The sequence below is a fragment of the Fistularia commersonii genome, chromosome 35, assembly GCF_037954325.1.
Source record: "Fistularia commersonii isolate RoL2024-O1a breed Wild chromosome 35, RoL_Fcom_v1.0, whole genome shotgun sequence".
NCBI lineage: Eukaryota > Metazoa > Chordata > Actinopteri > Syngnathiformes > Fistulariidae > Fistularia > Fistularia commersonii.
Window position 1 is genome coordinate 905,001 of NC_141318.1, and position 15,000 is coordinate 920,000.

Here is a 15,000-nt window from a genome sequence, read left to right on the forward strand (position 1 = left end):
AAGGTGTGCAACAGTACTACATATGTGTGAAAAAGTATCGCGAGGGGGGAACAGTACTACATATGTGTGAAAAGTACTGCTAGGGTGTGCAACAGTACTGGACATGTGAAAAAAGTAATGCCAGATATGGAACAGGACTGCAGAAAAGTGCTATGCTACACAGCTGCGCTAGCAAACTATGCACAGGTGAAAAAGTACTGCAAAAGTGTGCAACAGAGTTGGACACATTTGAAAAAGTACTGCTAAGGTGTGCAACAGTACTGGACATATGAAAAAAGTACTGCGAAGGTGTGCAACAGTACTGGACACAATCGAAGAAGTACAGTGGCCCCCTAAGATAAGAATCACTTTTATATATGAATGTTTTAAGTTACGATGTGCAATTCAAGCAAATCTTATCCCTGAAATAACAAAAAAAAAATGTCATGATATGAATACAAGAGCGAGGAAATCAAAATCGACGAGCACTTCAGCGGCGAGGAGGAAGAGGAGGTGGAGGAGGTTAGGACAATATCAGAAATAAAAGAAATGTTGGGCTGTTCAGAAATGGACTGATTTCTTTGAGTGAAAACATCCAGAAAAAGTGCATTCGAGTCGTATATCGGCCCGATTCAAGGATCTATGCTGAAGTCATTTCTGTAACATTTAAAAAAAAGAGGCAAAAGCAAACTTCATTAGATCTTTGTGAAAAGAGTGAGCGCTGAAACATCTTCAAGTGAAGAAAATTTGACAAGAATTCATACATGGGAACATGTGCAGATGCACAAGGGGGCTGTACATGTATGCCCCCCGACTGTGCACATCCATCCACCTTCCCTGCTTACCTGAAGTCGGGTTGCGGGTGCAGCAGCCGGAGCAGGGAGGCCCGGACCTCATGGTCCAGCTCTTCTGGGGGACCCCAAGACGTCCCCGAGCCACCCTGGAGACATAGTCCCTCTGGTGTATCCTGAGTCTTCCCTGTTGTCTCCTCCTAGATGGGCATACCTCCTTAACCAGATGCCAAGCCACCTCCCCTGACCCCTCTCTGGTGAACCCCTCACCTTACCTCTACGGGTGAGTCCAGCCGCCCTGCGGAGAAAGCAAATTTCGGCCGGTTGTATCCGTGATCTCGTTCAGCTCGCAGGTGAGGGTAGCAACGTAGATCGACCGGTAAATTGCGGACTGTGCACATGCAAAAAATATTGTATGTTTGTGAAACAGTGCAGAAGTATGGTAGACGAGAGAAAAAGGTACAGGTGGGGGGAAAAGTGGCATCCTGAGATGAGAAGTACAAATGTAGAAAAGTCCAACAAGGGTTTGCTGAAGTACTGAAGACAGTCAAGGACTTCCAGGGCTGCTGAGAACGGGATGAAGAGAAAGGATCCAACTTGGGCCTTCAAGTGAGCCGATGGCATCTAGGGAGTGAACCTGGGTTCACTGCTGAAACCCCAATCAGCGGAACATCCGTGAAGGAGGACGCCCACTTGACAACCCCAAGGAAGCCTTCGCTCACTTAAACCCCGGAGTCTCATCGGTGCCTCGGGTATGCTTTTATAGAAGAACATCAACATCTAGTCCTACACAACAAAAACACTGGAATGTGCAAAGTACTCATGATGGGTCTCCAACTTCTTGTTTCTCCTGGGGCTTCATCCCGACCCTGGCACTTCAGCAACTCCTCCCCCTGAGGTGGACTGATTCTTATCTTCCTATTCACCGTAGCCTCTTGATTTGATCTGAGCTGAATCATTGTTGACGTCTCCCTGGATGCCGTTCTTTCTGGGGTTTGGAGGGGAGGGTTGTCTCTTGAAGTGACGCCAAGTTGAGCGCGGAAATGACGGACTTGAACTTTTCCTTCCGGTATTCCTTTTTCTTCCCTTTTAGGTCTCAACTGTCACTTAGTCCTGACGTGCCAGACAACACCCGGCTGAGTTCAGACCGTGGAACCATCTCCCCGCGGCCGCCTTCGTTATTTTGACACATGCCTGCACGGCTTCCAGACATCGGGAGCGCTCCTGTTTCAAAAGAAAGGACGCATCGGTTTTCAAAGCAGCTCCTCGTTCCTGCGAGGGGCTCGAAAAAAAACCACATCCTGGTTCGTGGCGGATGGTGTGGTTGGGGGGGGGGGGGGCGAGTCCTGAAGGGGTGGGAAATCGGTACCTGTGTCGGCGCGAGTGCAAATGTCCTCCGGAGATACGACTCTGGTCTGGTTTTGAAAGGTCTCCAGACGGCGCCGCGGGTTCTACGCGGGTCGGTGTTCTCGTCACGTTCCCGCGAACGATCGGGTGTCAACGGCCTCGGGGTTTGGATCCGAAGCCAAGTCTCTCCGCTGCGCAAACAAGCCGTTGACATTAACTAATGCTAGGTGTCTTAGCGAGTGACCTTTAAACAGTAGTTGACATTAAGTGAAGCAAAGCTTCTTAGCTAGCACTACGCAAACAACTAGTTGGCGTTAAATGGTGCAAAGCTCTTAGCTAATAACGTGCAGTAACTTAAACTACATGTCTTAGCTAAGGCTATGTAAACATGTAATTGCAACAACTGAAGCTAGGTGTCTTGGTGAATGCCACGCAAATAGCAGTTGATATTAACCAAAACAAAGTGTCTTAGCTAGTGCTGCATAAATAAGTGGTTGATGTGTCTAAGCTAAGGCCCTGTAAGTACATAATTGACAACAACTGACGCTAGGTGTCTTTGCTGTTGCCATGCAAACAGTAGTTGACATTAACTAATGCTAGGTGTCTTAGCAACTGACCTTTAAACAGTAGTTGACATTAACTGAAGCAAAGCCTCTTAGCTAGCACTACACAAACAACTAGTTGGCGTTAAATGGTGCAAAGCTCTTAGCTAATAACGTGCAGTAACTTAAACTACATGTCTTAGCTAAGGCTATGTAAACATGTAATTGCAACAACTGAAGCTAGGTGTCTCCACGAATGCCACACAAATAGCAGTTGATATTAACCAAAACATAGCTAATGCTATGAAAATAAGTGGTTGCCATTTTGTGAAGAAAATTGTCTGAGATAATGCCGTGCAAACAAGTAGTTGACATAAACTGCTGCTAAGTGTCTTAGCTAGTGCTGCATAAATAAGTGGTTGATGTGTCTTAGCTAAGGCCGTGTAAGTACATAACTGACAACAACTGACGCTAGGTGTCTTTGCTGTTGCCATGCAAACAGTAGTTGACATCAACCAAAGCTAGGTGTCTTAGCTAATGCCACCAAAATAAGTGGTTGACATTTTCTGTGGAAAAGTGTCTTAGCTAATGCTGCATAAACAAGTCTTTGACATTAACTCATACTGAGTGTCTTCGCGAGTGACCTTTAAACAGTAGTTGACATCGACTGCTGCGAAGTGTCTTTGCTAATGCCACGCAAATGTTTGACATCAACTGATCTTATTGTCATAGCTAATGCTACGTAAACAAGAATTGACAATTACTGATGCAAAGAGTCTTAGCTACCAGCACGCAAACAAGGAGTTGACATGAACTGAAGCAAAGCGTTTTAGCTAATGCCAAGCAAACAAGGAGTTGACATGAACCAAAGCTATGTATCTTAGCTAATGCCATGAAAATAAATGGTTGACATCAACTGAAGCTAAGTGTCTTAGCTGTTGTGGATATTGACCTATGCGACGGTAAACGTCTTTGCTAACTACACCAGCATGATGACCGCCAGGTGGAGACCCTCCCCCGTCAGCACGAGTATCACCGTAGATAGCAGGGGATATTTTTAGCATATTAGCGGTGAGCAAAGTTGGAGGAACTTGAACCAATGTGGACGCAAACAGCAGGACTCCATTTTGCTAATGTCGCGCTAATGAACAGAACCAATTTCCGGCCAAATTAAAAGCGTCGCGGCGGCGCTGGATGGAAATTCTCTGAAGCCAGACAGGGCTTGGAGTCGGGGGCGGGGGGTCGGAGGGTGGGCCGGGTGGCGGCGGCGGCGGCGGCGGCGGCGGCGGCGGCGGCGGCGGCGGCCCCCCAGGCGTCGCTGCGCTCGTAATAACTGAATTAAAATTTTATTACGAGCAGCTAATTTTCGAGTGAGGAGAATTACTCCGACAAGCCGGATGTGTTTTTTTTTTTCGGGGATGGAGGGGGGGGGGGATCACCCGGACGCCTCACTCGTCACGCCGCTGTGTGTGTGACACACTCATGCTTTGAAGGTTGCCGTGTCTTAGTGTGTGTGTGTGTGTGTGTGTGTGAGAAGATAGATGAGCTCTGGGTTTTCAAGGGTAGGCGAAGTAGCAGGCAAGCAGAAGTAAAACAGCGGTGGTTTTTTTGGCTCGGGGGGTTCGGACGGATCCGGAGGAAACTAGTTAGCATCGGTAATCTGGTTAGATTATGATGACCGGATTAGGGAGGGGGGGGTTGGAGTGGTTCGGCCCAAAGAACCCCCCAAAAACATGGAAGGAATGGACTCAACCAAACTGTGGACGTGGCCCCCCACTCACTGCTAGTACTACTACTAGTACAACTCTTACTTATCCGGCTTTACGGGTACTACTTTTACTTCTACTAGCACTACTACGACCATGGCTACTGCTACTGTACTACTACTCCTACTACTACTACCACTTCTGCTGCTACTGTTGCTCCACTACTACTGTTACCATTATGACTATTGATGCTACTACTACTTGTATTGCTTCTGCTGCTGGACTACTACTGATACTACTACTACTACGGCTGAGACTGATACTACTACTACTTTTACTTCTGCTGCTTTGATTACTGCTGCTGCTGAAAAGCTAATTGTATCACTGCAACTACGGATACTACTACTATTGCTTGTGCACCTGCTAGTTCTACTGCTGCTTCTGCTACTGTACTACTACTATCACCACTTCTACATCTGCCGGTACAACTACTGCTGCATGACTACTACTACTACACTATTTCTACTACTACTAGAGATGCTACTGCTACCAGTTTTGCTTCTGCTGCTGTTGCTAGTACTACAGCAACCGCTTATCTACTATTGGTATTACTACTAATACTACCACTACAGCTACAACTGACACTACCACTACTACTTTTACTTCTGCTGCTTTATGACTACTACTTCTACTACTACTACCACCACTACAACTATGGCTTCTGTTGTTACTACTACTGGTGCTGCTGGACAGCTAATGCTATCACCGCTACGACGACAACTACTATTGCTTGTGCAAATGCTACTACTACCGCTGCTGCTACTGCTGTCCGGCTAATACTACTACTACTACTACTACCACTTCTACTTCTGCCACTGCTAATACTGCTGTACTTCTACTACTATTACTACGACTACAATAGATGCTACTGCTACCAGTATTGCTTCTGCTGCTGTTGCTACGACTACGATGACTTGTATGACTACTTATGCTACCACTACTACTATTCCTATTAACTTGCCGGTTAAACCTGATCTTTATTAGAACAATTATAACATTTAGCATCTGCGGCGCCACTTCTTCTTCTGCGTGGCTGTTTTTGGGACATGGTTGTCCGTGCTCTGATAGAGGCGGTTTCCTAGCATGAAGCGGTAACACCAACAAGGTCCTCCCGTAAAGTCATTTATATCCGTCGCCTTGGCAACGATCTGGGCGTGGAGACGGAACTGCACCGCTGACAAGCATTCGAGAACTTGTTCCGCTAGCTTTTAGCCCGCGATTAGCTTTATTTTTTCTTTCTCAATCGCAGTTAGATTGCAGTTCGAGTATCCTCTGCTTTTCTTGTTTCTCGCTCCCTCCAAACTTTCTTTCTGCTGCCCGATGAGGCTGCATCTTTCCTCTACTTGCAGTTTGTAATTTGCCGACTAGCATTTTCCTTTTAAGGGCATTTATGTTCAGTCTTTCTCAGTTGTCTTTATATGTTGATGTTTAAATTTAAAATTTCCGTAGTGCAGGATAGTAGGAGCAGCAGATACTGGTACGCTCGCGGTTGTTAGTGTGAAAATAACGAACGTGTGAAATAACTGTAGATATCTTAATATGTAAGTCGCGCTTGAGTACAAGTCGCAGGACCAGCCAAACTGAAAAAAAATGCGACTTATAGTCCGAAAAATACGGTACTACTGTTGCTTCAGCTGATACTACTTCTGCTATTACTACGACGACCACAAGCGCCGCTAACGCTACTTTGTTTTGTTTTGATTCCCTACTGATCTGTTGCTAACAATGCTATCGCTAGTGCAGAAGTTCCTAGCCCAGCTCACGCCCGCGCACGCTAGCGATCAGTTGTTGTACTTCGCGGACGGAGTACTCCGGTACCTCCGGGTACCCAGTGAAGTACAAGGCCCTGCTCTTCAGGTTAGCAACCAGAGGAACCCTCACCCAGAGAACCCGTCCGGTCTGCCCTCTTTAAACAGCCGAGCGTGTTAAAAGCTTTGACCCCAATATGTCCGGCCCGGTCCCTGGTGACCCCCCAACCCCCCCGTCGCCCTTCCACCCCCCCGACTGTTGCCACGGCGTCGCCACGGCCGTGATTTTCCATTAGCGTGTGACAAGACGGGAGTTTATAGCAGCAAAGCCCTGTGGAGAAGCAGGTTAGCTGTAATTATTCAGCTGATGGGTTATGAGCGGAGCGGGCTTGTCGTGCACACACACACACACACACACACACTTCCTGAGGCTGGAGAAGTCACGAGCCTGAAGCCCCCACACACACACACACACACACACTGCCTCCCTGAGGATTTTTTCACCCGTGGAGTCGCTCCGTGTTTAAATCACTCCGACATACGGCTAATCTGCCGCTTGTTACCGACGGTGACGAGTTGCCACGGCGACGGGACACTCGGGCGACGTGGGTTTTCTGAAAAAGGGAAAATAATAATAAAAAAAAAAAACAAAAAACCTGGGATTAAATAAATGAAGAGGTAATTCCCCGCTGAAGTGCTGCTAATTTGCAAGATTAGCAAAGGAAGTCTGAGAAGGTGTGAGAAGGAACCACTGCTAAGATCCAGAACACACTCTTGGAACGTTCACGTCCACAAAGACGCCACCCTGTAGTTTATATATCGGACCTCCTCGTTAAACAGACGTAATGAGGGCATGAAGATGCTGATGTGCAAATGTGTATCATCACACGGCTCGAGCTCTGCACTTGCGTCCCTGAAAACATGCTATTTTAGCTCCCAACATCCCCCACGGCTAACAGCTGCGTTGTGTTTTCCACACGAGACCTCCCGCAGATCTGTCGCTGTCATATTAGCCTTATCGGGCGCTATCGAGGTTAGCAGGCGGCTAGGTCGTGAAGTCGGCGGCGTTGCGGGTGGTGGGCCTCCACCTTCGTGAACGGAAGCAAGACGGGGGAATGTGTTGCTAGCAAGAACCTTGGAGTGTTGCAGAGGTGCAGTTACAGGTTATGGCCACTAGGGCACGATTTGCTTGACTATACCCACAATGCTCAGCTGTGAAGGGAAAGCTAACTGCTAACAACATTTAGCTTTCATTCCCTCTATTGGAACAATTAGCAGCCGCCTCGATGACCTGCTACATACGAACAGCAAAAAAAAAACATTTTCACGGCTAATCATGCTAAGGCTAATCAAGCCTAAATTTAGCTTTGTTTGCAAGGCACCTGGCGGAACGGCGGTCACGTGACCTGCCGACAGGGCGTCTCAGGTTGGTGTCGCGGCGATGATGAGGAGGACGTCGAAGTCGATTGAAACCCAAGCACCTGCACAACAGTTGTCCTGCTTTATTGGTTATAAAATAAAATATATGCTCTTATTTTGGATCGTATTACAACTTCCCTCAAGAAACAAGACGTCTTGCAGAGGTCGGGAGGTCTTTGTGCTCGGGGGCGACCACGGCGCCTGAAGGCAACGGTTTCATATCGACCGTCCATCGGATTCCAGATTTCCACCGGGTTCCAGACCTGAGCACCTGCAGGGATACGTTTATATAAGGAGAGTACAATCCAGCGGGAGTCCTCCAGGTCCAGAACGCAGTCCGTGAAAAGCTCCCGTGTCTTCTTGGATCCCGAAGAGCGATCGGTTCCTGCTCGGGTTCCGCTCGGGTTCTCTCTGCGGAGCATACGAGGACAGTTCTGCTTCTGCGCTGCATGTACAGAAGAAGGCGTGTACGGAAGCTTCTGGCTGATTTACCTGCCCCTCCGCCCCCACGAACGCAAGCTCCTGCTGCGTAACTCGGTCCTGGACGTCGCGGTTCGGCGTTCAAGCAACTCCCTCGGCACTTCGGGCCGGCCCACAAGCTCGCCGGAACTTGGTCTGGGACGGCGTCACTCGTTGGCTCCACTTATGGCTGCGAAAAAGGAATAAAAGGTGACTGACAGCATCGGTGGCAAAGGAGAAGTTAGCATCGACGCCCCGGTGGTTCTCATGGTGAACATCAGGGTTCCGTTCTAAGCTCGTCTTTTGTCGCCTCACCGTTCCGCGACCTCAGTCGGTTTCCCGGTTGAAGTGCTCCAGCACGGTGGCGTTGGTCCTCTCGAAGAGCCACTGCTGGCTGAGCGAGGACGGGTCGCAGGTGTTCATGAAGACCCGCCGCTCGCTGGGGCTGCTGTCGATGCAGCTGTTGCTGACCGGGTGGTACAGACTCTTGTCCTGGAGCCGAGGGGAACAAGAGGAAAGGATTAATAGCTGTTTTTGAGATCCTTGGGGTCTCCTGGCCTGCAGCCTGGGCAGAGATCCACACTCCCCTCTATCTGCCCACTCGGTCCGGCTTTGAATCCCGAGTTGTTCCCAGTCCAGAAACATAGTCCTTCCTGTGGTCTCCTCTTGGTGGGACCTCCACACCTCGCCAGGGAAGCATCCAGGAGGCTCCAGACAAGATGGAGCCATCTCTGAATGTGGAGAAGCACCGAGATGCCTGGATGACCGAGCTCCTTACCCTGCCTCTGAAGGAAAGACCAGATACCGCCTTCTTATGGTCACTACTTTTTGTAAAAAAGGCCTTGAGGTGACCCATCAAGACATCCGGATCCTAAAAGGCGACTCACCGGTATGCTTCTTTTTTCTCCACCCCTTCTCTGGTTTCCCTCTGCATTTGTTTCGGGGATTTTATTTTAATTTTGTTTTGGAATGCACCATTTCTTTCTATACCTCAGAGAGCATCCATCCAGACCAGAAGCTGCTCGGGCCGTTCCTCACATCTGCTGAGGTAAGTGATAACAGCGATTGCACAGAAGCAAACAAACCTCAGCCGGTGTAAACACTGGGCTGTGTGCAGAATCTCAGGTTGCTTTCACAGGAAATAGTCCAGGAGACTGGGTTTGAATGGGAGGGGGCATCACTGCGGGACTCCATTGGTTCCCTTTCAAACTGTACTTTGTCAAATGGACCAAACCATCTCAACAATAACATGCGCTAGCGACAGTCACTTGCCTGTAGCTGTGATGCCGATGACAGACCATAAACACCAGAGAAGAAGATACAGAAGAAGGAAAGCACTCGGTTTCTTAAACAAGGGGACACGTAGTTTTGGAACCTGAAGGTGTCTAAAAGTACTCGGACCCAAGGACCCAAATCCGTGATCTTGTCTACCATCTGTCTACTTCCTGGTTGCTACACTGTGTTCTGCTGCGCAGGAGTTCCATCTGAAGCCAAACAAGAACTGTCTTTTTAAGCAAACAAGAGTTTGTTTCTTTGCAGAGATGAAGATGTTGAGGTTCTCTTTGGGAGTGACCAGGATGGAGAGGATCAGGAATGAGTCCATCAGAGGAACAGCACATGTTAGATGTTTTGGAGAGAAGGTCAGAGAAGCCAGACTGAGATGGTTGGGTCATGTACAGAGAAGGGATAGAGAATATATTGGTAGACGGATGCTGGAATTGGAGCTGGCAGGCAAGAGGTCTGGAGGAAGACCAAAGAGAAGATTTATGGACGTAGTGAGAGAAGATATGAAGGTAGTTGGTGTGAGAGAGGAGGATCCAGAGAATAGGGTTAGATGGAGAAAATTGACTCGCTGTGGCGACACCTGAAGGGAAAAGCCCAAAGGAGAAGAAGAATCTGTCACAGGGGTGCAGGACATGTATGACCGAGACAAAGTGATGATTGAGATGTTTTGGACATGAACAAAAGAGTGTTCATGTCCAAAAAAAAGCCGAAATTAGAAGAAGAAGAAGGAGTTTTTGTCTTTGATTCCTGCTAGAGTCAGTTAGAGTGTTCACACCTGCCCAAATGGACTGGACCATCCCAGAGGATACAAGCAATTGTGTCAAGCCGACACAACAGCGCTAATGAAGAAGAAGAAGGGGAAACATCAGAGGGTGTCTTATCAGGCGCTAAAGGTCTTTCAGTCCTCATGAAGAAACCTGCTGGAACCGGTGGTCAGTCTGAACTTCTACATTGGTCACAGGGACAGCCGTGCAGTCTGCCGCCAGCTTAAGGTCAACATGGCGGCGTACCTTCCTGTAGCGCCACAGCTGGTTGCCCTTCATGCCGTGGCAGTCGTACAGGGTGACGGGGCTGCTGTGGGACACGGCGTCGAAGCAGACCTTCCTGGTGTGCATGGGGTCGCCCACCCGGATGTCCTCCCGCCAGCCGAAGGTCAGCACCTACGCATTGACGACGGGGAATACAAGTCAGGTGACGCTGCTACGCTTCTGTCAGAAAGTTTTCCGGAGGCGGCCGTTTCAGGACTACATTTCCAGGACCGTGTTGTTCTTTCATCCGATGTTGAATGCAGAACAAGCTGTATAGATACTGATCTAACATCTTGTCAGGCCCGTCAACAGAAGCGGCTAGGAGTCTTGGAAAGAGTTGCCCAAATGTTCACCAAGCATTTGTCACAAAAGATGCCGATACCTTGGTGGCCAAATGGCATTTCTAGATCAAGAGGAGTGGCAGGGGGAAGTCCTCATAGCCCCAGCACACCTCTCAGCACCTGACATAAGAAGCTTCACGACCAGAAAGAACTTCCATGTTCTCCTAACGGTCGGTACCTGGCTCTGATCGTGAGTCCTGAAACTACCGCCGGGGTGCAACCGAACCCCTGGGCGCCTAGCGAGGAGTTAGCCGGCGTTGCTTACCTGCCCGTGGCTCCAGCTCACCTCCCCGCGGCCCTTGGCGCAGCTCTCCAGCCGGATGGGGCTCCCCGACACCAAGTGCTTGATCTCCATGCACATCCTACTGCCCGCGTTCCTTATCTGGAAAAAGAGGAACAGATTTACTGGAAATCGATCGTCTTCACCATCTTCGGCCACCAAGTGGATACGCGCTCCGGACTGAATACGCCGAGATTTGTTGCCATGGAGATTTGTAGAGGTTATGAGCGCAACTGGCGGAAGATAGTTGTTGTGGTTTCCATGTCGCTGGCATTGATCTTCATCGTCCTCCTCCCAGCAGGACGTGTCATTCAGACAACAGACGCTTAAAACGCTGCCAATGTGAGCATCAGCCCAGAGCCTGGAGGTGGAGCTCGCCAAGACCCCTGCGGCAGAGCTGGCCTGTAGCCCAGAGTTGGAGATCGCCAAGGACCAGAGTTGGAGCATACCTGGAGCTCACAGGTGGAGCTCACCTGGTGCCCAGAGGTGGAGCTTATCTGGTACCCAGAGATGGAGCTTATCTGGTGCCCAGAGGTGGAGCTCACCTGGTGCCCAGAGGTAGAGCTCACCTGGTGCCCAGAGGTAGAGCTCACCTGGTACCCAGAGGTAGAGCTCACCTGGTACCCAGAGGTAGGGTTTGCCAAAGGCAGAGTTCACCAGCACCAGGAGGTGGTGCTTACTAGGACTTGAAGGAGGAGTTAACTAGAGCCCAGAAGTAAGGCATGCTAGCCAGAGTTTGTCTGGGTTTGGAGTCAAAGCAGACTGATCCCTGGAGGTGGAGGCCACCAAGGTGGAGCTCCACAGGGTCCAGAGGTGGGCATCGAGCTGGACTTAGCAAAGCCCAGAAGTAAGAGCTCACCAAGACCAGAGGGTGGAGCTCACTAGTTCTCAGTAGCTCAGAGCCAGAAGAGGAGCTCGCCAGCCAGCGAAGCCTCTCACAGTTCATCAAAAGCTCTGTGTGGAGTGTCTTTGTGGCGGACAGCGCCCCCTAGGGGACGCTGGTGGAACTGCAGGAGAAAAAAAACGTCCCAAATAACCTTCCTTGGCCAGATGTGCTTCTAATCGGGTCTGGCTAGCATACCCTAATGTCCTCATATGAGGACCTTGCTTTTCTGCTTCTACGCTGCATCCGTACCTCCCCCCAGGCGGCAGCAGGAGGCTCCACCGGCGGGTAGTGCTTGGGCAGATCCCAGGCCACCTCCGCCATGAACCACTTGAAGTTCTTGCAGTTGAGGCGGCTCCTCAGCTCCTTCTGCGCCGTCATGTCGCCCGCCGACAGGTGGCGGTACTCGGGCCGGCGCTGGTAGACGTACTCGGCGTACTCGTCCATCCACACCTCCGCCACGCGCTTCAGGTTCTGGAAAGAGAGATGTATGACCTTGAAGATGGCGTTCCTCAAGCTGAGGAGGTCATCTGCTCATGAGCTATGAGGCTAACGCTAGCAATCCTGCACCTTCAAGAAGGAAGCAACTTAAAATTAATTTATAAAAATAATTTTAAAAAAATTATTTAAAAATTTTATAAAAATCATTTTATAAAAATACAATGATGGAAGTACATAAATTATAAATAAAATTTAAAATAAAATAAATGACATAAAATAAATATAGTTAAATTACAGTGGTGTTTGGAAAGTATCAAAAATATGAGATGAATAAATAAATCCATTCATTAATTGACTGATAAAAATATATGATGATATTTTCTTTCATTTATTTATTTATTTAAAAAAAATTTTTTTTTTTTTTAACCTTTTTGAAGTCAAGTTTAGGAAAAACAGACTTTCAAAAAAACAACTAGCGAAAATAAACAAAAATATTCAATTGTTCATACAGTATATTCCTTTATTTATTCATGAGACTTTCTCTATGAATTCATGAATATAAGCGCGTTCTGGTCTGCTGATTCTTTAGGTCTAAGTGTGTGTGTGTGTGTGTGTGTGTGTGTGTGTGTGTGTGTACCTTGGCCAGGCTGATCCCCCCAGGGACCTTGTAGGGAACGTACTTCCTGTAGATGTGTCCCACCCTGGAGCAGGGGATGTCCTCCATCCGACCGCCGCACATCCACACCTGAGGCAGGAGATGGAGGAGGAAGAAGAAGAAGAAGAGGAGGAGGGAGAGATGGAGGGAGGACCAATGAGAATCAAGAATATGAAGACAGAAAATTTCTTAAAGGAATACAATAGTAATAGTTTTTATGTGTGTGGGTGGTGGAAGGAGTCAAACAGGAAGTGGGGCGCCGTCCTGATTTTCATCTCTATTTCTATCTTGATTTCTTCAAAAAAAATTGTGAATGAATGAATTGCTAAATGCATCTGTCAAGCAAGCAAGCAAGAAAGCATTTTGGCTAGGCTAGGAAAATGATAAGGTAGCATGGGATAGGGTAGGATAATGATAGGCCAGGTGAGGCTAGGCTAATGATAGGGTAGGATAGGATAGGATAGGATAGACCAGGCTAGGCTAGGCTAATGATAGGAAAGGATTGGACAAGAAAGTACAGGCATAGATGAGATAATGATAGGCTGGGCTAAGCTAGGCAATTGCTTGGATACGATAGAACAGGATAAGCTTGGCTTGGCTAAGCTAAGAATAGGACAGGATTGGATAGAATGGGTTGGGCAAAGCTAATGATAGGATAGGATAGGATCTGAAAGGATAGACCAGGCTAGGCTAGTGATTGGCTAATGATAGGATAGGATAGAATAGGATAGGATGGGTTAGAAAAAGCTAATGATGGGCTAGCCTAGGCTAGGCTAATGATAGGAAAGGCTAGGACAGGAAAGGGCAAGACAGGATAGATGGTAAAATGATGGGCTTGGCTAAGCTTGGCTAATAATAGGATAGGATTGGCTGGGCTAGGCAAAGCTAATGATAGGATAGCATAGGATAGGACAGGGCAGAATAGGCTAGGCTAGGCTAATGATAGGATTAGATGAGATAGGATTAGATAGACTCAGATTGGTCAGGAATGGCTGAGATGCGAAGCTACACGACAGCGGTTGACTAACAACCCCATCGTCTCCCTTTCATTGTGCTAAGCTAAGTAGCGGGCCAGGAGCGCCTTTCCTTCCATCCACTCAAAGTGGGCGTCGTCGTGACGCCGAGTTGTCGCGCCGACGCTTGTCAGACACGCGCTGTCAGAGGCAGACAGTCACTAGCGTAGCGCCATGGAGGACGGCGGCGTCTAGTTTACATCGCTCACAGGTCAGAGCCAAAGACGTTTGAAATTTGCAGAACAGGAAATGCTACACCCCCCACGCCGCCCTCGCCGCCGAGTGGATATTTGCTCCCGATTACAAGTGACAGCCGCTAATCTGCTGCGTCTGTGCTTTTGTTCGCTCCCGAATTGCAACCGCGGAGGCATCGCCGGCGACGGCGCCACAACGCCGCGCTCCCATTCTGTCAGTCACTCGCCGCCGCCGTGCAGGAAATTCACCCTCGCCGCTCACAGGCAGCCGGTTCACGACGTTACCTTGAAGGAGATCTCGTACTGTTCTCCTCCCCAGATCTCCAGGCCCGTGTCGTAGCCTCCCAGCTCCCAGAACCACTTCCTGTCCACGGCGAAGAGGCCGCCCGCCATCACCGGCGACCTGGAAGACAGGCCGAATCACTAGCTTACATCCGGAAGCTAGCATTTCCGACGCTAGTCTCAATCCCGCGGCGCTTAGGACCTCGGAGGAATGCCGTCTTCTTCGTCTTTTTACCGCCGATGAGGCTGGGGGAAGTCTCGTTGCGTTACGGTATGACCTCCTAACCCCTCACAGGAAGTGACATCGACTTGAGGAGGGAATGCTAACGCTTGTGCTAACACGCAAATGCATAAATGCTAATGAATCCTGTGTGTGTCCACCAGTTGGGAGGTGATACAGAGTTCAAAAGAGCGGCGGCGGCGTACAGAGGCCCCGCCGCCCGCCTCCGCCCGCCATTGTTGTTCCAGAGATGGCTGCAAATTGCTACGAGCGCGAGCGTAGCACGGCGGCGGCGGCGGCGGCGGCGGCGGCGGCGGCGGCGGCGGCG

The 15,000-nt window shown here is 49.2% G+C and overlaps 1 protein-coding gene across 2 annotated transcripts in view; it reads right to left on the bottom strand.

Annotated features, from left to right (window-relative positions):
* Positions 1 to 7,655: 7,655 nt before the first annotated feature.
* The window catches only part of LOC147213686 (polypeptide N-acetylgalactosaminyltransferase 10-like), a 31,757-nt gene continuing 24,412 nt past the window's right edge, over positions 7,656 to 15,000 (bottom strand). For both annotated transcript variants that reach the window (XM_086142265.1, XM_086142266.1), the window contains exons 7-14: positions 14,456 to 14,573; positions 12,946 to 13,053; positions 12,120 to 12,341; positions 10,970 to 11,086; positions 10,346 to 10,495; positions 8,367 to 8,543; positions 8,085 to 8,241; positions 7,656 to 8,003 (exon numbers count right to left, since the gene is read on the bottom strand). In XM_086142265.1, coding sequence (XP_085998391.1) covers positions 8,379 to 8,543; positions 10,346 to 10,495; positions 10,970 to 11,086; positions 12,120 to 12,341; positions 12,946 to 13,053; positions 14,456 to 14,573 — 880 coding nt within the window. In that variant the 3' untranslated portion in view covers positions 7,656 to 8,003; positions 8,085 to 8,241; positions 8,367 to 8,378. The remainder of the gene's footprint in view (positions 8,004 to 8,084; positions 8,242 to 8,366; positions 8,544 to 10,345; positions 10,496 to 10,969; positions 11,087 to 12,119; positions 12,342 to 12,945; positions 13,054 to 14,455; positions 14,574 to 15,000) is intronic.